General features: G+C 32.7%; 1 protein-coding gene across 2 annotated transcripts; it reads right to left on the reverse strand.

Annotated features, from left to right (window-relative positions):
* Positions 1-4: 4 nt before the first annotated feature.
* Positions 5-8,980, reverse strand: LOC132064238 (mannosylglycoprotein endo-beta-mannosidase). 2 transcript variants are annotated; one of them, XM_059457150.1, is made up of 11 exons: positions 8,718-8,980; positions 7,869-8,007; positions 7,420-7,647; positions 6,126-6,184; positions 4,799-4,847; positions 4,220-4,450; positions 3,033-3,202; positions 2,719-2,926; positions 1,678-2,340; positions 1,369-1,596; positions 5-1,040 (listed from the first exon to the last, which is right to left on the reverse strand). In XM_059457150.1, exons 1-11 carry the CDS (start codon positions 8,861-8,863, stop codon positions 246-248), a joined length of 2,916 nt encoding a protein of 971 aa, XP_059313133.1. In that variant the 5' UTR covers positions 8,864-8,980; the 3' UTR covers positions 5-245. The 2 variants fall into 2 exon arrangements, with proteins under 2 accessions (XP_059313133.1, XP_059313134.1); XM_059457151.1 differs by having other exon boundaries at positions 2,719-2,923; positions 8,718-8,977.
* Positions 8,981-24,145: the final 15,165 nt, after the last annotated feature.

Consider the following 24,145-nt stretch of genomic DNA (forward strand, 5'->3'; position numbering starts at 1 on the left):
AGCATTAAATGGAAATTACAGCGATTTTATTGATTAAAATGACATGAATGTCACCCTATGCTATACAGCTGGACTGTTTTCGACAAGCATGAGAGCTCTTATTTCCAGATTCGTGCCCTCGGAATCAACTGTTTTACAGTGTTAAAGGGTAAACTTCAGCACGAAGCACCAAAAGAGTGACAACATTTTGATATCCAGTACTTACGATGACATGTACTACTATTGTACATCAGGAGATAATTGGCTTAAAGAATGGTATGCCCATCATGGTGGTTCCAGCCATGCAGTGTAACCCGAGGAGTGACACCAGGAGGTACTTCGAAGGAAATTGTTACTGTCATAACCTCACCTGGTACCAGTGAGAAATAGTTGTCAGAGTAATGAACAGGAAGGATACGTGTGTCTTCGCCTTTCTTTTGCTCAGTCTTTGAAGCATGAACAGAGAAATGAAGAAAGAAGGCAACTCCTTTTCCCGTTCCATTAACTTCAGAAACCTTCGCCTTGTTGTGCTCCCGTGAAAAGTTCCTCCTAATCTTCTCGTACAAACTGATTTCATGTTTCACCCCATCCAAAAGGCTAAAAGATTCTGATGAATCCGATTCATCCCAGCTGCCGTTTCTTCTGATGAAGTTATTTCCATAAAGTGCAGCATTAGAATCTGGCTTCTTTGATGTGTTCTGGATATGCATGCGCATTTCATAGGTCGACCCTTTTATAAAGGTTAGCGAAGTTATCTTGAGGGGAGGTCTTCTCTCCCTGAATGGTTCCAAAAGCTTGTAATCACCACCGTTTAAGTGCAACCAGTAAAAGTTCCTAGAGTATATGCGATTATCGGATGCATCATATAGTTTGAGAAGAAGAAAGTAAACTGGCTTTGGATTCTTCGACTTTGGATACTCCATCCCAAACGTAGATATAGTTTTCTTGGGTGGCACAGTAAGCTTTTCAGACTTTTTGTAGTATGGACATTCGCCTTCCAAATCCCAGACTGAGGCTTCTATAGTAACGTTAGAAAGTTCTTCCGACGTAGTGTTCACGACCTGTAGACAGTAAAATAATCATGAAAACAGTAAAATTCCTCCAGATCTCATGCTAGTTCCTGCATTATCCATTTTTTTGGTGCAAAAGTTGCACATTTAAGCCTATGTTAATAGAGAGTGGACACGGAGGAAATAATAACTATTAAATTTATTTCCCCATCTGAAAAGGAAAAAGTTCCCAAAAAAAAAAGAGTCTGATCAATACCACATAGTTCAGGTTCTGAATTTTAGCCTCCAATATTTCTCATTAAAGTTCATGTACATCCACTTACTATTATTTAACCAAAGTATCAGATTTATCCTCTAACAGTACTAGACAAACGATTACCTCTATAGAATATGTTGCCAGATTAAGCTGAACATGAATTGGTTCTGCCGCAGAGCGGCAGCCATAGAATCCTGCTGTTTGGTCGTGGAGATGATCATAAAACTGGCCTCTTAGACCAGTCCAGGGGTTTTGAGTTTTCCATATCAAAAGACCTGTATGTTTGCTCCACATATGGGAAGTGTAGCCTTCTAAAAGAGCTCTGTACTGAACATAGTTAACAAGCTGTGCCTGATATGATTTAACTACAGTATAAGTCAAATGCAGAATCAATGAAAATGAGTTTCCACATCAATGAAAAATTTCACTCACCTTCAGACAAAAATCATCCAGATCTTTTGGCGTCCCATATAATAATATCTGGTCATGAACCTTTCCTGGTTTGGAATATGGAATGTATTTATGGTAATTCCATATGGGATTGGGGACTTCTTTGATATAGCCATTGGATAATTTTTTGAACAAAGGAATCTGCCACCCTTCTGGAGGCATAGTTGCTCTAATAGTAGCTGCAACTGGCATCCCCACATTACCGACCTCTGGATTAAAGCCATACTTGTAGTAGTCAGGCTTGAAAAAGTCCTCAGGGTTCTGAATTTCGTAAGGACCATCGGTGAAGTCCCCTTTCCCATCTGCGAACCCATCCCACATTGACCCTTGAATGTAAACTCTAGTACCATCTAGATATTGACTTGGGTCCTTCATCATGGGAGTAATTGCTGAGGTGCCACCATTTTTTGAGTTCATATAATATGGATGGAGCTGTAGATCCTTCTTCAAAGCATCGTTGATGTCAGGTGGTGGAACTTGTTCATTTCCCCCAACCCACAAGGCAAGACTAGGATGGTTCCTCAAAAGTTTAACAGTATCCCTTGCACATAGCAAAAAAAGATCATGGTCAAGTGGGCCATCTGGGTTTGACACAGGTTCACCTCGTCCATCACAGTCTCCAGTAATCCAGAACTCTTGCCAAACCTGCAAAATAATGAGATATTCACATTATCATCCTCTTCTGTTCCTATTCTATAAGGGGCTACTTTATAAATGCACTTCATCTCCAAGTAACTATACTTGTAACGTTTAATAGGTATTTGAAGCAAATGCCAATTTTGTGTATCTATCCGTGGACTCTTGCAAGGAATTCCACACACTGAATAAAAGTAGCAACTTGCTATATTAAAAGCAAATGATCAGCTCAAGATTCTGCGGAAACCAAATTGTATATATGCTCTCTACATGAAGACCAATGAATGCTTCTGCTCTAAAGAGTCCAACTAAATATGTAGCTTCTCTAAATAACATAGCCAGAACCACAAACACAGAGAGAGCGGGGTAAAAAGTGATTGTTCTCACCAGTAAACCATACAAGTCACAATAATGATAAAACTCAGGTCTCTCAGCCAGTCCCCCACCCCAACAACGCATCATATTGAAGTTCATATCAGCATGGAATCTGATATCTGTCTTGTATCTTTCCTTTGAAAGCCGCAATAATCCGTCTGATAGGATCCAATTACCCCCGCGAATGAATATTGGCTGTCCATTTACCTTAAACAACCTGCTAAGAAAACAAAGCCAAAATTTACACCATTACACTAACTAACAAGACAATCTACTGTTGCTCTGGAGAAGATAAAAGGAGAGGAGATTACAAAGTTACAGTTTACCTTCCGCCTGTAGCACTATCTATATGACTCTCTATTTTGCGAAAGCCAAAATGGTGACTCCATGAATCCGACTCTCCATAACCTTCAACATCAACAGTTATCTCAACATTGTACAGATGTTGCTTTCCCATGCCATTAGGCCACCATAAATCGGGTTTGTAGAAATAAAGCTGCAATGGAAAGATTTAACCCACTTAGACTATAAGCTTTTCATTTTCTTCTCTTTTAAACACAATCAAGCTGACATAATTGCCGAGCAGTACAACAGAGAAAGCCAAGACTTGACAGACTTTACAAAAGTTCAATAACAGAGACAGAACAGACACACCCAGAAAACAGAAACATCCAAAAACCAATAACAAAAAATAAGGGACTTCATATATAGTGGAGTACTCGATTTAGAGCATGTGCTAATTCACCACATGAACTGGATCAAACATTCTAACAGGATTTATATCATTTATTTTTCATCAGGCACTTTATCGTCCTATTTGATTACACCATTGTTCACCAACTTGAAAGAGGGAATAAAAAGACAACGTTCTCAGAACAGCAACGTGAGAAAAAATTGCAAAGTTGGACAATCCCCGGTCAGACCGATGTCCTCATCGAACATTAGACAATGTAATTGGTAAACTACGATAAAACGAAACAAGTTCTCGGATTACCACCTCAAGCACTCAAGCAAACTCTCTCAGTATTGTATAGCTCTCTGCTTTATTCAAATGGCAGAATTATAGGAGTTAACACCGAAACTCAGCAAAAGAAACCTTCACAACCACTCCCACTTGGGTTATTATTCAAATCACCAAGGCAAACCTCCGTGGCTTAAATCCAGAGGACGTGCAACCTTCACTTGGAATTTTTACAAATATGCCAACATAAACAGGTACGTTGCATTCTTTTACTCTAAGACCCCAACTAAGGAGTGCAGTGACCATGCCCTACTCATGGTTTTCTCAACCATAGACACAATTGGGCCATTGACTTTGTATACAAGCTTGAGATACTACAGGATGTTTCTTAGGCCTGTACGGAAGCCACATATGTGGCATTAGAATTTAGATCTCCACAAGTATTTTAGACTAATTTTATGAAAATGAAGAAGAAATACATATATCAATATTCCTATTAGTATCAAAGGAAAAAAGAAGTAACAAAACAAAAGAGAGAAAGAAGAAACTAACCTGAGGAAATGTATAATGAATGCTTGCACCCGGAGAAATAGACACATGCTGTGTCTCAAGATGCTCAATTAAGAAAGTGTTGTCTTCAAGTTCAGTTGACGCTTGGATGTTCAGCAAACATTCAGCTACCCAGGCACTTTTGTTGACCAACTCTACTGTAGAATGCAAATACACCCTTTTGTAGCCGTCAAAAAACGTCGAGGCCAAGTGGGGATCTACTATTTTCACTGGCTGCACCAGAATTGGTATTTAATCTGAATCAGAAATTATATATTAACCACAACAGAAAAAACTCAGCACATAAAATCTCTGGGCTAAGGACTTGATGGCTTTTGTTGATGAATTGTGAAAGCAGCACCATAACATCACACAGCAAAATAAAAAAAGTACATAAAATATAAAGGAAAGGAAAAGTTGACCACTAATGTCAAACAGATAGTTGCCAACAGTTTTCAGGTTAAAAATACACAGGTCTAGAAAATGAAGTTCACAACAGAAACTACAAGAATTTCCATGGATTGTTCAAAGAAACAGACTAAACGTTCATGAGCCAGAACTAGATTATGATTGAAATCTTACCCCTGTAACAGTAATGGATACCTCATCCCAGATGCCAGTGTTCCTATCCCTGTAATAATGTGAATATCACACAACATTAACATTTAAGGCGAGACAATCAGTTTTATATTTTGTTTTAGAAAAAGTGCACTTGGCCATACGGTGTTGTGAATTTATTCAAACGAATTCAATAAAATGGGAGGAACAATATATTTGCACTTTCCAAGTAACAGTCTTTTATGACCATTTAAAATATTAAAATATGAGTTGCGGACTTGATGTTGACTGAAATAAATTTATATGACAAACTTATTGCTTACTATTTAGAACAAAATTTCTCCTCCTTAACTTCTTTGGAGGTTAACAAAACGTTATTTTTTGGCAGGGCCCGGAGACTACGACTTATATGCAAGTTATTTATATGAGACTTTCATTTGAACGTTGCCAGATAAAGAGCCCATCACCCCTATACCTACAGCCATAAATTTTAGAATGACAAAAAAGTGAAATTGTGCACTATTTAATCGGTTTCTTAATTTCTTTACTCTTCCAAAAGAGAGAAGGGAAATCCCCAGGTTTACTTGAATCTGAGCTCAATACAAAGATTTGGCTTTTCTTATGATTGAGATTATCCAGCAGGCATAATTGATATATAGTGGCGGAGCCACATGCATCCATGGGGTGTTGGTTGACACCCCTTCGCCGAAAAATTACACTGTGTAAATACGTAAAAAAAAACTTTTTTATGTATATATACCATGTGTTGATCCCTCTTAATTTTGCCGCATATTTACTTTTTTATATTTTGACACCCCTTAGTAAAAATCCTAGTTCCACCACTGTTGATATACATCAAGTTTACAGCACAATTAAATATACAAGCCATAAACTTCTAAATCGATGACATTATATATCTAACGTCTTGTATAGGTTTCTCTACTTTCTTATAATGCTGGTATAAAAAAGGGAAGATTATATATACACACACACATGCATATATAATATCAATCAATCAACTGCGCCTCAATAAATTTTATATGCATTCGCTTCAAGTCCACTTCAAGGATGCAGACCTCAACCTACCGCATCCCTTCACCTTTTTCTGAGCTCGGGACAAGCTATATTTGAAGCTCACATATCCGGAGTTGAGGTTATATATGTTTTTATGCAGGCTAGAATCTCATAAACACAATGTTTTCGCCAAGTGAGACAGTTTTATGTTTATTTTTTTTTATCAAGGAGACAGTTTTATATATTTTCACATGGGAATTATAAATATCAAAAGAGAAGTGTTACATTCAAGATATCGATGCAAAAACTAGCAGAGAAACAGTAAATATGTCGTCACCTTATTGGAATAATCCAATCCCAACCTTCGACATATTGTGCAGCAACATCTTTCCCAATCTAAGACACGGAGAAGAGAAAATTAGGGTCTGTGCCACACATCATAGAGAAGCATATATTTGCACTACTGATCTTTTGCAAATGAGACAATGAACGGACAGGAACACTTTCTTGTTAGAACGAGTTTACTGTAAAAAAAAACAACTATTGAAGAAACACAACCAAAATTGCCAACAGATTAACATAAAGTTGGGAATACAATTTAACTCTAGAATAATTCTACGAACTTTATAGTTCTTTCTCCCAAATTACAGAAAGTGAAAAGGGACTAATCCAAAACTTGAATATACCACCCGGATAAACTTGCTTGTGATGCTAATTTCAAACTAATTCAAGTTAATCAAAGCAAAAAATCAGTTTCACAGCGCCGCATCTGAACTCAGTCCATCGCATTGACTTAGAAATTACCACATCCCCAGAAAAGGTTATCTGACACATGTGGAAAGTTGGGATACTTTACAAGTTTGCAGTTAATTTTACTCAATATATAACTTAAGCTTAAACTTTGAATAAGAAAGAAAAAAGGGAAAAGGTTTTAGGCCTTGTAAATGGACATTATACAATTTTGAGAAACACATTCATCATAGCAACACAAGACTATCCTACTCAAACGATTAGATCATCTAGGTTGTACATTGAAAATAGTACTGGGAAACATCATTTGGATCATTAGTTCTTTTGTTTTCTGTAAGTTTCTACAGCTTTTCCCAGTTAACTAGTATTGCCGAGTCTGGGAGGTTAACCTACAAGGTTGGGATTTTGCACTTCAATACTACTGTTTAGAGTTCCTGCTAAGAGATAGACCACCAAACACCAATCATCTTGACCAATATGTAATCTAGGGAGATGTTATGATCTTGGCTGGTGGGTGAAAACTATTTTCTGAAAACAACATATATAAAAAATTAAAAAAATAATATTATTAAATCAGGGAGTGCTTTATTATAAATTTGAAGTACTAAAAGTTAATCATAATGTCCAAGTGTAAGTTGGAGCAAGTAATATGAAGGTAAAAGTTAAGACAGTTCTAAGAAAATGACATCCACCCATTAGTGAGGGAAGTCATTTTTCCCTTTTGGTGGAAAATTTTTTCCTAACCAAACACCAGAAAATGACATCAAGCACATATTTTTTGTATGATTGTACTGATGTCTCCTTTGATAGAATAATCATAATATGCCTCCAGAAGACAATAATAAAAACTTCCAAAATGATAAGTTTAATTTGAAGAATACCTCGTGATCACCACCTTGACCACCCTCTGGAGGAATACGCCCTGGATGATCAGGAGGGTAAACAAGCACAGCCAGCAGATTCTGACCATCCGGATGCAGAATGTCAGTGATATCAATAGAATGCCTCCTAAACATTCCCTTTGGAAGCACCTCCTTGTGCCCATTCAAATAGACTTCAGCAGAATAGTTAATAGCCCGAAAATTAAGATCCACGTGTTGATTATTTGACTGAAACAAAGTTAATCAATCACTTATCTGGAGCAACAAACACAGGGAATAGTTGCAAAACCACAGAGGGAATGAAGTAAGAGATTGTAACATTCACTCAGTAGACTAAATAAATATGCTCGAGCTATTCAACATGGAGAACATTATAAGAAGCATAAACCTTTCAGAGAAACTGAGGTACTGAATACAAATGAAACAGATTAGATACTTTGTATACATACCAGCTTACATTCAAAGGTGGTGAAAAACCAGAAAGTGTAGTGTTCCCTCCCTGAATCAGCAATGTCAATAATTGTTTCATTTTCAAGCCCATAGAAAGGATCAGGTACAAGCTTGTTCTTTACCAGAGTTCCCAAAACACTGCAAGTTGAATAACAAAGTGATGCTTTCTTTTTGTTGTTGTTGGATCAATGAGTTACAAAGTGAAAATACAACAATAGAAAACACCATGTACACAATGCTTGAATTTTAAACTTCATATCAAGCCATTTAAGAAAATGATATAATCTCATCTCTTTCAAGTATCCATCTTTCATCACTTCAAATCCCCCAATGCGAGCTACAAGATGGGGTTATGAAGTTTAAACTACAATTCCAAAATTCTTTTTTAGTAGTGAATACCAGGACTCGTTAGTGACCAAGCAAGAATCAAGTCATTTCATTACAAAAGATTTTATCTTTTATAAACTATAAAGGCAGACTAGAGTGAAATAATCAAATCAATTTTTCAAAACCATAAAACTCATCCTAACAATTATCATCAAAATAAGATAACAAAACAACACCAGTTATCATCATGATGATAATTACAATTTAAAATATTCTCCCAGCTTGTTGTACACTCCATAATTAAACTTCTCACTACCAAACTCCCTCTTGCTTACAGCTACAAGTATCAATATGGAGGAATTCCCAAAAAGAAACATTTTTTAACACCTTCCCCATGAATTCAAGCTTTCCCATTTCAAAATCTAACATCACCACATTCACTACATTCCACTCATTGACTAAAACTTCAAAAAAAGAAAGGCAATTGTGTAAATAAAAAAGGAGAACAAAGGAATGATTACGTTCCAGGAACAAGAGCTTCCATCCAAGGAGAGTTAGGTTGAGTAGGAGGTTGAGTTGTAGTCAACTCTACTCCATTCACTGCAACTTCAGTGGATCGAGCAGCTAACCACCCTGTATCCAACACTCTCTTCCCTATTTCCACCATTGAAGAACAACCTTAATCTTTGGAGAAAATAATGATTGAATTGAAGATGATCATCACTTTATGTACTTTGTGGAAGAGGTTGATGTTGTCGTGTTGTTTGGATAATAAAGTGACGAGATTTCAAAGAAACTGGGTCCCACCATTCTATTTCTTCTTTTTCTTTTTTTGGATAAATGTGAGTTTGTTAGAGAAATGTTAAAACCTCTCTTGCTTTTTTTCCTTGTTTTTTTTTTTTTTTTTTTTTATTGACAATCTTTGGGATAATGGTAAACAGAATAAGGACACGTCACCTCTCTTGTTTCCCTTCGAACTTTTTCATGAATACTAAAAACTCCATATACACCAATTTACACAAATTTATTTTTTCGATATATATTTTTACAACATTACACCAAAAAATTTTTTTACACAAGAAATTACAACAAAATACAACGAAAAAAATTAATGAATACAAAGGTGCAAATATTTCCCCCTTAAAAAAATATGTCTATTAAAAAAAAGTCATATTAATAATCATCCGACTTTTTCTGATTTAAAGTCATGAAGTGTGACACATTATATTGACGACATTTTTTAAAAAAAATTCCTCAATATATATATAGTTATAAAAACGATATATTATTTTAAAGCGTAGTAATGTTAGTTATGCCATTGTCTATTAAAAAAAAGTAGATAGACTTTTTTTTAAAGTCACATGACATTTTTTAAAAAAAATTCCCTCAACAAAAACGATATATTTGTACCATTTTGTAACAGCAGGATATATTTGCACCTTTACCATTTTTTTTTTTTTTGGTTTCGAATTCTTTTACACGGGACGGAATCACGTGTTTGTTTAGTTCGGTAACTTATGGGATTGGAAAGAGATTAATAAATTGGTATTCTGATGAACTAAATTTTAATTAGAAGTATTAGTGGGGATTTTCTTTCTATCCTTGATTGGCTGCATATGAATTTCTTTTAATTATAAAATTAGAGCAGCCATGGTTGGATATGAATTGGAAACAGGGGACTGAAATGGTTCCCATAATGCATGGTATGTTATAGGACGCTTTTACTATTTTTGGAAAATTAAATAATTCTTCCCTTAATCGTTAGTTATCCTTTATTCTAAATATTAATATTAATGTTGTAGAAATACAAATATTAAGATGTATGCGGCCGCATAAATTAGATACAATTAAATATATTTGTATTTGACAAAAATTATAAGTAAAGCACAAAAAAGATAAAGTAAGAGAGTCATTTCAAATGATTAATCATGTCCTACATAAAGCTCTTATATAACACCTCGAATGCGCGATTTTATTTGAATAGTGAAAATAGTAACAAAAATGATAAAATATATCTATATATATGAAAGAACAATTGCCTCAGAAAAGTCACATAAGTAGTTTCTAAAATTAACTAGTTTCATTTGACCCGTGCTAAGCTCGGGCCCAAACAGACGTTAAAAATTAAATTTGTAAATTTTAAAAAAAAAAAATCTGCTCTTGCTTCTCTGTTTTTGTAACATCAGTTTGATACTTTTAAAAATATTATTATATGATGAAATCAATAAAGTTAACTTATAAATAAATATAAATAATTAAAAGTCTTCGTATAATTATAAGATACTTTTGTAGACGTTCTTTCAAATAAAACCACACAATTTTTTTTACTGAAAAGTCAATGAAATTAAATTGTTCTTATTTTAAGCTTTCTTTTTCATTTTCTTAATTTAATGAACCATTTTATGAAATCTACATTGTAATAACTTTTTCATGTCGAACTTAACTTTGTCCAAAATTACATAAAATATTAATATGTGACATTTCGTAGAATATTTTAATATTTAAAAAGTAGAATATATACTTTTTACAATTAACTAAAGTTTTTTTCAAACATTTTCAGAATATATATAAAAACAATATTTACAGTTCCTCTTTTAATATAGTAATTTATTAGATAAATTTATTGTTGAAAGTATGTGCACGTAAAATTTGATTAGTTAATTACCATAATTTGAAACATTTTCGATTGAGACGGAGGGACTATAATTTACAGTTTTTATACTTTTTAAAGTATTCAGTAATGATATAAGTTATTTGTGTTTATTTTCTTAATTTAAAACTTAGTCCTACCTTAAGTAAAATCTTTGTTAATTACTTATACTTGTCAGCATGTACGACACGAAATTACAAGAGAAATAAAAAAAATGTTTAATCTGATGAATAAAATTTAAAATAGTGAATGATAAACGGTAAAAAATATCAATAAATAATAAAAAATATTATAAGAATAATATTTTAACTCAATAATTAAGCCTGTTTTATGGTAGAATTTAAGTGACATAATAAATTATTAGATATGTATAATAAATTCTTAAGGAAAAATATAATTTAAAAGTAAATTTAATATAGTAATATTTCCACATAAAATACTCAATATGCATGAGTGTGTTTCGTGGGGGCCACAACCTTTAACATAACATCATCACTTTTAGTGACATTGATAAAAGTCTTTAAAATTCTTTAAATTTACAAAAATGTGTGAGGATTTGCCAAGTAATTAAAGCTTATATTAGGGGCAAATAAAGACAAAAAAATTTATGTGAGGACTACAAAACTTGAGATCCTCTCTTATGTATAGTAGTAAAGTGTACCTAATTATGCACGAAATGCAATGGAAGCGAATGAGATGTATAAGTGATATTAAGTTATTAACAAGTAAATTGAATTAAGGCTTAGTTGTGTTGCCTCATGCACATTAGATAGGTTTGGTTTTTAACATGACTCTTTTCGTTCTTGCCAAGACTTGTATGTATGGCCGTGTTGTAAAATTCGAAACAAAATGTATGAATTATTTGTAAATATTTTTCTCAACCTCGGCTTTAATTTTTCCCCCAAATATCAACCAAATCATTCAGCAACTAGCAAAGTGGATTGATTGATTTATACAGTCAAAAACTCATTGATCATATATCTCCAATTATATTAAATTCAGGCTAACATACACAGAATAAAGATAATATAATCTTGTTCTTGGAGATTCCATAGGTAGAGTGTACACGTGGCATCACAAAAAATATATTTTGTACCTTGTTTGAGTCACCACACATGAGACTTCGCTCCCATTAATTTTTGGATTTTTACACTACCCAAAAACTGAAAGTGCATTACGTACAAAAATAACTCTAAAAAATTATTTTTTACAAAATTTAACCTTTAAAATATGCATATAATCAGTGGATAAATTGTATGTAGATCATATAATAATTTTTATATACTTATTATATATGAAGTATATACTTATGTTGCATACAACGGGTACTTATGTTGCATACAACGGGATGTATAAATACTTTTAGCGCCTATTTGTGTAAATTCAATTTTGGGCCACTCTACTGGTTATGAGTTGGACAAGCAAGTTGGGGTGGTCTTTAATTTTTGCCCATCAAAATGAAAGTATTTAACTTTTGCCCTTTGCCTAAAACCTCAGGATTCCGAGTTTGAACCCCTGCTTAGGCAAAAATTTAAAAAGAAAATCGCTAGAAAGATGTTGCCTACAAACTCTGCCCCATCATGCATAGTTTGTAGGCAAGGTCCGATGGGGGAGTTTACTCCGCAAATTATGCATAAGCAGTAGAGTTGCGCAAACTATGCCTTAGCAAACTCTACCTAATAAGGCATAGTTTGCAGGAAACTTTGCCCCATCAGGCATGCAAACTCTGCCCCATTAGTATAAGAGTTAGGTTGCAATAATCTGTCATAATCCCATAGTAGTCCTCTCGTATCAAGATAACTATCTTGATCTAGAAGGTAGTTAGGCTATGTTATACTAATGTGCATACGAGCCAACATGGGAACATTTAATTTTGGGATCTTTACACTATACTTGAACAAAGAACTTAACAAAGCCCTCAATTATATAGTTATACGAACCAACATAGGTACACAATAGTTATACAGTTATGCCTTAAATTTTGCCTTCGAAACTCTGCCTTGAAGGCAAAATTCTGCATTGTGAAATTCCTTTTTTTTTGTTTATCGAGCCGGGTTCGAACCCGTAACCTCGCAGATAGGCAAAGGGCAAAAATTAAAGACACACACTCAGGGACAAAAATTAAAGACCACCCCAAAAGATGGGCAATCCGCGCAAAAAAATGCTATGAATGCGAGCAGGCAATTCGCAGGAATGCCCTCATTCGGGGTGGTCTTTAATTTTTGCCCTTCGTGTAGAAATTCTGAGATTCTAGGTTCGAACCCCGGCTCCGGCACAAAAATAAAAAATAATTTCGCACGACAAGGCTTGGGGAATGGTATGTCGGATCCTAAGATAAGCGCCTTAAGGCATAACTAAAGTTATGCCTTGCTCCAAGATAAATTTTACGCTCTTAAGGCAATTTATAAGTGACTTTTTTATGCCTTAAGGCTTAGCTATGCCTTAAGGTAACCTCTGCCGGAGACAATATAAGTTGTCTTAAGGCATAAGTAAAGTTATGCCGGATCCAAAGATAGGTTTCCTTCGAAGGCAAACTTTTAGTTATGCCTTAAGGCAACTTATGCCACATAAGGCAGAGGCATAAGGCAGACTTTTTTCAAAGCCTTGCCTTGCGAAATTATTTTTATTTTTATGCCTGAGCGAGGGTTCGAACCTAGAACCTCAGTATTTTCGGCCACCTTTTCAACAACAACAACAACAACAACATACCAGTTGAATCCCACAGTGTGGGGTCTGGGGAGGGTTAAATGTACGCAGACCTTACCCCCACCTTGGAAGGTAGGGAGGCTGTTTCCGAAAGACCCTCGGCTCAAAAGAAAACAAGAAAATAAGGGGAAAAAAGTCGATACCGACAAGCAAATCAAAGCTATGCGAAATGAGAAATAACAAGAAAGAAGTCATGATAAAACAAAGATGAGAGAGACAGACCCAACACATAAAAAGCAGAAACAAAGGGCAATAAAAAGTAGAGCAAAACTACGCCTACTAGTGCGACAAAAAAACGAGACTAACTACTAGCCTTCGGCCACCTTTTCAAGTGAAGGAAAAAAATTTATAGACCACCAATTTGAGGGACAAAATTTAAACACCACCCCAAAAGAAGGACAATCCGCGCAAAAAAATGATGTGAGCAAACGTTTTGGACCAGGGCCTTATCACGAAGTAGGCCACGAGGAGGCCTATTATAGGGAACCGTTAAGAATAATAACTGCAAACAGAATAAAAGAAAAAAGTAATACAAGTACCATAATTCAGTATATGTTCTTTTTAAGTTCCATAATGAAAACTTAAAATCATTCTTCCTGGTATTTCTGAACTTTAGTTTAATGCGTGATATTGAGATTAAAACTTCATTTTTTTTAAATTTTTTTTGCATGTTTTAAGTTATATTGAATTGTATGAATCGTCTCATGTAAATGTTAATTTAAACAAGATATATGACAATTTTATAGTCAGAAAGAAACAATAGCACAGTTCATTTGTTAACAATCATTTGCAGGAACTCTTGTGGATGATTAAGTATGCACATATGAGTAAATAGTAGTAATTAGATGTGAAAAAATAATCCCATATGGGTATTTGGTCGATAGTACTACATGAAATTATCCGCGCTTCGCGCAGTCATATAAGATCTTGTTAAATTTTTTGATTTATTTATTTTTAATACCCAAATATTAAAAGTAATCGCAAAATACTTTTGTTAAATCTAAAGTATTTTAAAATTTTAATTAAAAAAAAAACTAAACCTTATTAAACTTTCTAATACCCGAATATTAAAAATAATCACTTAATATGTTTTGTGAAATCTAAAGTATTATTAATTTTCATAAGATAAATAAACAAATAAGTTATAAACTCAACTCTTATGTATATTTCAAAAACTAAACTAAAAGTCAAAATAAATAAAAAATATCACCAAAATTCTTAATAAAAATAAAAAGATACAACACTATAACAACAAAAAGCCTAAAATAAAAGTCACGAAATATTTCTAGTATCAATAAAACATAGATATTAAAATGATATATAAAACACAACTTTTAGAGATTGAGGACACTTTGAGAAACCAAAAATAGATTTAAAAATTTCAGAATATCTTTTGCGTCGCACATGCACATTCATGGGGTTTAGATAGAGGAATAAGGTTGAAATTTATGTGAAAGACAAAAAAAAAAAAAAAAAAAAAAAAAAATTAAACACGGAAAAATAATAGCTTATTCATCTATCTACAACAAACTGTCATAAATTTCGATTTGATTGCAATAAACTTTAAGAATAACTATCAATATTAGATAATTCTCTCATCAGTTTAACACTATGATTCACCTCAATCTTGAGCTTGTTCTTCCGTTTCTTCTCAACTTGACGTTTAAAGTTTCATTATCCTGATAGCTTCATCCAACGCCTCTAAGGCTCTAACACAGGGGTAACTGGTATGCCTTTTTTATCTCTTTATATATCTATCTGCATCATTTGATCTGTCCTATATTTCATGAACACATCAGGGTGCACAACTACAAAATTTTAAGAAAACTATATGTTTACAACCCATATACAATGTAAAAATAATTAACAAAACCTTTAGGGTGTGGCCCCTTTTCGAACTTTGCTAACGCGAAATGTTTTGTGCACCAGGTTGCCCTTTTTTGGAATGACAAAACAATTTGTTGATTTTAATGAAAAATAGTATAGAGCCAAAACATCACTACAAGAAGTGCTCTCACATGTTATAAAAGAAGACAAAAACAAATTAAGAAATGAAGAATTCGTCATCACAAGAAGAGATAAACCAAAGATTTCATCACCAAAGTCCAGATCTGAAGAGGTTTTCTGATGGCATTTTAGAAGGTGTATAAAAATTCTTTTGAGAATATAAAGAATCTATAGCTAGGAGTCCAAACAATAGATAATGAAATAAATATCTTCAAATATGGTAATGGCGAGAAGAAACGGTGGTGGACAAACTTGAAAGCTGATAGTGCGCTTTTAATGCTCCATTAGTATACAACAATTAATTATTAATATAGTAACTTAAGCACATTGAATTAATATGGCAGAACAAGTCTATATATCTATATATCTATAATAAAGTTTGAAAGATGATAAAGTAATGTGGACGCATTCTGCCTAAAATGCCATCTATTTTTTTTCTCCTTTTTTTTGATTTTTTCCTCATTTTAAAATTAATATGTTATATATTAAAAAGCCAAAAATTCACTCTCTTAATTCTATTAATTACACCTCTTAAATCCAAAAGTCACCCACGATACTTTACCTCTTCTTTCTCATTATCAGAAATCAACTTAATGACAATATTCATTGTACGTAGGTTACAATATTTTAACTACAGCAGTTTGATCAGTCAAACAGTTGTGGTTTCCCCATAATAATTGGATATATGATGATTCATTTTCCCTCATAGGCTTATACGATTCATGTCGTCTCTGTTCCTTACTTCCTTTGTCTAAGAGATATTTGCTTGCCAAGGAAAACCTTCACCACAATCTCAAGTACAAATAGAAGCCCACTACATGTGAATTGCCCAAGAGCTCATCATCAATATTTAAGTACATATATCTTATTTTATTTGCGCTAACATCCGAGCTTATATTTTCTTCTTTTTCCTTTTCCCTTTGAAATCTTTTTTGGGCAAATTTGAAAGATAGTATTTTCCGAAGAGGGTGCAGGTGAAAAAGTACTGTTCGTAGAAGAACCTATGCTTATTCACGTATTAGATTTCCATGTTTCTGCTCTCTTTTTTGCCTTTTCTCTTTGAAATCTTTTGCGGACAAATTTGAGAGATTGTATTTTCCGAAAAGAGTGAAGGGGAAAAAGTAATGTTCGTAGAAAAACCTATGCTTATTCACGTATTAGATTTCCATATTTTTCGTGGCCTTCAATTATGTGTTCATCCAATGTAATGACATGAATTTATTGGTTATGTATGACAAGGTATACTATGTTCAAATACCTTTATAATTAATTATGTTTTATATAAAAATCTATGTTTTAAATAACCCAAATGGCCAAATATATGTATTAACGTACCAATTAACTCTACATGCATGTTATTTGCATGTATTTCTCCTTCTCATATAAAAGAATAATAGCATCTGAATTCATTATTAAACCAAGATGTCTAATATAATACAAAAGGAAATAGATGAAATGAAAACAATCGGTAATAGGGAATATATGTTATACCCCATTTTAACTTGCTAAATTAGGTACAACATATTGGAGATTCCTATTTTGTTTGGTTTTAAGGAGTCGCCACCTAATTAATTTAATGGTGAATTAGGACACCTATTTCATTAACTAAGGTAAAGCTAACTAAACCTGTTAATGGTCTGCTTAAATTTTAATTCTAGGTAAGGGTTCTAATTATCCTAAAGGGAAAGGGTTAGGCATCCATTAGAATCCGTTAACTACGGTTTACTGGCCAAACTTAGGTTAATTAATTAAGGATAAAGACACAAACATAGCATTTAAATTTTAAGAAAATAGCTTGTAAATGTTGCTAAGGTTTTAAAAGAAAGTGTGATTATGCCATTTAAAATAATACTTATAAATATTATTAAAGCTTTAAATGAAAAATGCTATTTAGAATGAGGTTTGTAAAAATTATGATAATTTGCGTAAAAGTGATGGCTCTTTAAGAAAGGATTTAGCAAATTCGAGCCTTGGATACATTATGTTATATGAAGATACATTATGTTATTATAAATAGGATTCAGATAGCAATGTAGAAAAACTCTAAGCCTATTATAAATAGGATTCAAAAGGAAGTGATTTCTTTCTCTTTTATTAGTGAGGCTAATAAAATAAATATTGTAGCTATTATAACTAATTCTAACATAAAAATAAGAAAAAATGAATCTTATGAAATTAATTATTAGTTTTCCCTTAAGTCAACTACCCATTGCGCTAAAACTAAACCTATCACTTCATTAAGTTTCATCTAAGTTAACAAACAAAGTAAAAGGGTTAATTAGTTGCATCATACAAATTAAAAGCACAAAAATAAAATAAGAGGGGCCAAATAATATCAGATGGGCCTGCCCGTTTTGGGCCACTGTGATCCCATAGCTGCTGTTAGGGAGAATGGGCTCAGCCCATTTTTTAAAAATTGATGCGCACTGTCCATGCCTATTGGGCTTTGGCCCAGCATGTATATTCTCCATTTCGCTGTGGACAGGGGTAGACCGAGAGAAGGTTTCGTTGGGCTTTTTCGAGTGCAGCGAAGTGAGGCTTCGAGTCTCCGATCCACCTCGAAACAACACAAACTCCGAGCTCTCGAGCACTCGGACTCGAACAAATGCCGGAGTAAAAAAAAAGAACAGGACTTAGTGTCTTGGGACGATATCAATAAAATTAAAACTAGTATTTTTAAAGGGACTTGAGCGATTAAACACTTGTATTTGCGGGGTATTCAAAGCTGAAATATTTTTATTTTTATTTTTTTCAGAGGAAGGGTTTTAGGCGGCTCCCCCAATATTTTGGCTTATTGCTTAAAACTGCATTTCTCATTTGTTCGGTATTAAATGTGGTGGGCTGAATTTTCTGTTCGTTAGATATCAATCTTCAGAATATTATTAGAAGTTAGAACAATTGATAGTGTTTATGGTTGGAGTGTAGAGAAAAAACCAATCAAAGAGTAACGATTAATATTTTTAATTACAAAAGTTAAAATTATTATTATTTATTTTTGTTTTGATTTGAATTAACCTCCGCACGCTGGTAAATCCTCTAAAGCTAGGCGTAGACAAGATGATGTGGCACCTTTATGTGGCCAAGGATCCTATTTATATTTTTTCTGCTTTAGACATTTTCTCTATTTTCCCTCATTTATGTGCTATTTAAAATAACTCAAAAGTCACTTCTTTAACTCTCTTAATTATGTTAAATATATCATGTTAAAGAGCTTGTATATCATTTCTTCATCTCTCTTAATTATTTTTTCTCCACCGAGCTTTGTATTAGTTTCTTTGGTTTCTCCTAATAAGTCCATTTTCCTTTTTCATTATTACCATTTAAGTTTCGGTTTCTTCCTCATTGAAACATAAGCGTTCTTTTTCTTCCTTTAATTACCCACTTTATGTGATCATCATTTTATTATTAATCGACTCCTTTACGTGACATTTGCTAATCACTCTCATATTGACTATCTATGGGGAAAAGAATGAAGGTAGAGATTCACATTTGATTGTTGTTACAACTCCATCTCTTTATAGTCATTATTGTTTAGGAAGGAAAAAGAATGCTCGGACATATAAGGTTACTAAACATTTTTTAACATATCCCTATTTTGATGGCCAGGGATGATTTGTTTAATAGTGTTTGCGTAAATGAAAGTGAAAATTATCGTAAAAGATGTCCAATAGGTTTTTATTTCTTTAACTTATGCTATACATTTTTGTTTTAGAAATGGAAGAAAGAAAAAGCCGAGCCAAGGATTATGTTGTTGTTTTCTGCAGGTGGCCGGTAAGGGTGGTTCTTTTTTCCCGTGCCGTATATGATGATTTTGTGAAGCCAAGAATCTGTGTAGTTATTTTTTGGACTAAATAGCGTTGTTGTTTTATTTCTCAAGGATCATAACAATAAAATTAACATGAATTTAGTCTATTTCAATCTAAGGAATCTTGAACGTATTTTTTTATATATATGGGTATTAGGGAATATTTTGTATATCTAATAAGGTATTTTATGAAACTTCACTAGTATTTAAATGAGCATAGCAATTACAAATGAAAAATCACTACCGTTAACGATCATATCATCTGCTTAAGAAAACCAATCGGATACAACAATAAATAATTAATACACAATGAATTAATGTGGCAGAATTTAATGGAACTCAATAAATAGGGTAGATTATTGTTAATTCTCTAACTAAAAAATAAGGGGAAAAATATAAAAAAGGTAAAAAAAAAAAAAAAAAAAAGGAGATAAAATATAAATAGGAATGATGATCATAGAAAGGTGTCGCATCATCTTATCTATATCCAACTTTACATTATATATAGGTTCATTAACTAGATGTGCTTAATTGAAGTCATAAACGATAAAGCAAAATTTTGGCTATAATCTAGAGAGTAGGAGCACAATTTTTCCAACCACATGTGATACATTTAATTGGTCGGGACTTTAGGCTTCTAATATCATTAATTACTTTGATATTTTTAAAATTGTAGAATGATGTTATAGGGGTCATTGTCTTGCTACCTTTTTCACGCCAGTTATCATATGAATTTGTCCTATGTGTCTTTTTTGGTTGGTATTGAAATTCATGGCAATGCCCATTCACACACCAAACAAAAAATCACCATCAACTAATAAAAGACATTTCAAGGTCTAGCTAATTAGATTGTCATGATAATTTTTTAATTCGAACTTGTTTTAAATGCATACATAACTATGGTGTGTATTTTATATTCTTTGGTGTGTATTTAATTAGTTTGACAGTTCTTTTGTTATTACTATATCATGTATAAAGCATATATATTTTTCGAACTGGAATAACAAATATCAAAAGACACATATTTTATATTCGAGTTCTTTATTTGTGGGATATTCCATATTTTAGTAGTTAGTAAAACGTCGATCTAAGAGACAAGCTAAAGTTTTTTGTTGACTTCAAAACAAAATCTTTCACATTATTTTTTTTCTTCTTCCAATAACTTAGTCAATAAGTGGATCCTCTTTAAAAAAGGTTCCCTTTAACTATTTCCCACATTTATTAACTTGTATTAAATCTATTTCAACAAATTCTGTACCATTCATGTTAAAGGATAGTCTCATGATAAACGTCAAAAAAGTATTCAATTATTATTGTGTGGTCCAGAGCCTCATCAATTGACTGCATTAGGCCAAGCACTAACTGGCATTCTATGCATTTTATTAGGTGATATGTATGGGTTTACATGCATCAATTCAGTAAATATATGTTATTGTATTTGCATTTCGACTTCTAATACTTAGTCATAGTTAGTTAATTCATGTTTTCATTTTATTAAATCACTTACCGTAGTAAACTGAGTTGATTTTTGTATAAACACCCGGTGTGAATAAGTTTTTACCTACATGAATTGTCGTCCTAAAAAATATATTTTAGAACTGAAAAACTTATTAAGGCTTGTAAAATTTCTCTTCTCTGGATTTTGGGAATTATTTTTCACGAATTTATCGTGAAACCAACAAGTATAATGAAGTTTCAGAATTTTCATAGAATTCTACCACAAAAAAAAAAAAATCATAGAAAAGGAAACACAGGTGTTGCTAACGTGCACGCTGCGCCGAAAAGGTGCCCCAATTGCAACTCTCATGTTAATACATACCACCAAAACTGGAGAAAAGAACATACATGTATTCAATATTTGTTCTAAACAAATGAAAGCAAAGCTTATAATATTTTATCACTTAATTATAATTAAATAAAGTATATTTTAGCGTTTACAGCTATTATCATTAGATATTTTTTCCCATGATCAATCAATCTTTACTTTATTACATCAAATTATCAAATTATTCTTTTATAACAAAAAGATCACTCAACTTTATATCAGGATTGAAGAGTCAACTAATTATATTTCTAGCAAAAAATCACTCAACTCTGCCTATGTATCTCAAAAAATGTCGCATTTGTATCCAACTAGTGACATTCTGCGATACTTAAATAAAGTTGAGTAACTATTAATTTTAAAAAAAAAACTATTTAGTCACTTTCGTGATATCTCAATAAAGTGTAGTGACTTTTTCTTTATAAAAAATAATTTAGTTATTTTAGGGCAATAAACTAAAAAATAAGTGACTGAATAACTTAACCTGAAATTATTTGATTGGTGAAATGTTGAATAAGCATTTGTCTACGCAGAAAAGATGCAGCGCAATGCCCGTGCGGCTCACTTTAGCACAAGACAAAGACGCAATCCCAAAAATCTCCATGGGACTGTACCTAGCCGCCGATCATTAGCCACGGCCCATTCTTTAACCACGTTAGCCAAATTGATTCCATCCGTTCACTTTTACTTATTCACTAATTTAAAAATAAATTTTTATTTTTAATTATCCATTTTCGCATATCAAAAGAAAAAATAATTTATTTTTTCTGTTTTATCTTAGTATTTATTACTCATTCCAAATCATTTTCTCAACTCTAATATAATTATACACCAATTAATATGTATATTATAATAAAATACATACTTTATTTATTGTTCGGAAACAACCTCCCTACCTTCCGAGGTAGGGGTAAGATCTGCGTACACTTTACTCTCCTTAGACCCCATATTATGAGATTTTACTGAGTATATTGTTGTTGTATATACTTTATTTATTAATTTTTAAATAGCATGTGATAGGTCTTTTGAGCATTTTAATATTATTTTATTGATATTAAAGTGTCCCATGCTTTTGTTTGACCATTCATGTTTGTGGCCATTAAGGTTGAAAACAGCCTCTTCAATTCTTACGTTTTTCTTGGTACCATAATATGGCCATTTAAACTTTCAGTTATAGGGGTAATAGTAGGCAGTAATGGTCTCTTCCTATTGGTCTTTCATTTCCTCACCGCGTCTGACCATAATTATACCTTGTATTTCTTCCCATTATCACATTTTTCCAAACTTTATTGTCCCTTTAATCCATTCTTTTCATCGAATTAATTCAAGGATGAATTTTTCAAATAAATAATTTGTCATCCTTACTTTATGGATATAGAGAAAAATATAGTGTATCAAAAGTGAGTTAAAAAAAGAGAGAGTTTTTTCTAGTTGAAGGAAGGTGTTACTTTTTTATTATTTGTTAGTTATCTGACGTGAATGATTTCGTGTATGCACGGTTTGATATCCGCGCCATTAGAAGATATTTTTATTTCTTCATTTTATTTTTTCATATTATCACCAACAACATGTAAAGTCAAAAATAGATAAATAAATGTGAACGGATGGAGTATCATTTAACTGCACGGTTTGCCCTTCAAAGTTCAAAAGAATTGATCTTTAATTTTTGTCCTTTATAATTATATTTCTTTTTTGCTTCAATCACTTGATATTGAAGGTATAGCTAACGGAACATATGTTTTATAAGAGAGCGAGAAGTAAATTATGTTATATTATGATATAATAATATAAATTAAAAAATAACCCAATTATAATCCCTATTTGCTAAACAAGAGAAATATATAGTATCAATAAGAAGATCGTTTGATTTTCTTGTTTCCTCCTAATCTATGAGAATCAACCTCAATTTTTTGCCCCCCAGGCCCACGCCCTTGTCATCATTGAATAATTTTTGCCCTTCGCGCAATCATAACCTCCTCGTATAGAAAAATTAAAAAAAAAATCGCAAGACATATCTATATATTTGAATGACCAGCATACTTTTGTTGACATTTTATCAAAATATATACACTCCCAACTCAGCCTACGGTATAATCAAATTATCTTACAAAGGAGAAGTATATTATACTACTAGTACACTTGAACAACACTGGGTAACACAAATTTTCTAAAAAGGAAATCTTATATTTTCCAATGTGAAATATATTTTAGGTAGAGCGATAAATTTTCGTTGAATTACCTAATAATTGCAAGAATTTAGCCATCTTGTTCCGGTCACCGATGACCCATCACTCTCAATTTGTCTAACCATCCAATACCCAACTGCCGGTCAAATCCTTTTCCATAGTAGTACGGATCCACTTTATCCATGATTTCTCTATATCTTTTCTTGAAGGAATTATATGTATAGGTATATAATTAAATATAAGATGTGATAACTTTGAGTTGTTCACAAAGATCGTGATTTTTAATGAGAAAGAAACTTTCTTCAAAACACTTGCACATAACACAAATTGGTTCTAGGGTACAAAGTTTATATTTTGATACCCAGATCACAGTGAATATATTTTAGTTGAAATATTCAAACACCATAAATTTTCAGGGATTACAAGGTTTAAATTTAGTTAATCAAGATTTTTCAAAGAAGTTGGAAATATTCTCCAAGAACCAATAATTTGTCTAACCATCCAATATGTTTATATTGGTCAAATCCCACTTCGACATAGTAGGCATGGATCCATTTATCCATAAACTTTTTGAGGGTCCACAGTGATCTGAGGAACAGTGGAACAGTGATCTCTCCTTTGGTGTCTAACTTTTTCCTTAACAAAAGTGTATCCCGTGTTGAGATTTTTTTTTTTTTTTGAAACAAAGGATAAATGGATCTTTTTAAAATTTTGCTCGCGCGTTTTGTGTGTGTGAATGTATGTAAAATCAACATTTCATTCTTGTTTAAAGA

The sequence above is a fragment of the Lycium ferocissimum genome, chromosome 7 (assembly GCF_029784015.1).
Source record: "Lycium ferocissimum isolate CSIRO_LF1 chromosome 7, AGI_CSIRO_Lferr_CH_V1, whole genome shotgun sequence".
Taxonomy (NCBI): Eukaryota; Viridiplantae; Streptophyta; class Magnoliopsida; order Solanales; family Solanaceae; genus Lycium; species Lycium ferocissimum.

What these genes read in the sequence shown, in the direction of transcription:
- LOC132064238 (XM_059457150.1), bottom strand. Translation starts at nt 8,863, where the DNA reads ATGGTGGAAATAGGGAAGAGAGTGTTGGATACAGGGTGGTTAGCTGCT. An exon ending in GAAGCTCTTGTTCCTGGAAC is followed by an intron (nt 8,008 to 8,717) that starts GTAATCATTCCT and finishes TTCAACTTGCAG; the next exon opens with TGTTTTGGGAACTCTGGTAA. An exon ending in TTCATTATACATTTCCTCAG is followed by an intron (nt 3,203 to 4,219) that starts GTTAGTTTCTTC and finishes TTTCCATTGCAG; the next exon opens with CTTTATTTCTACAAACCCGA.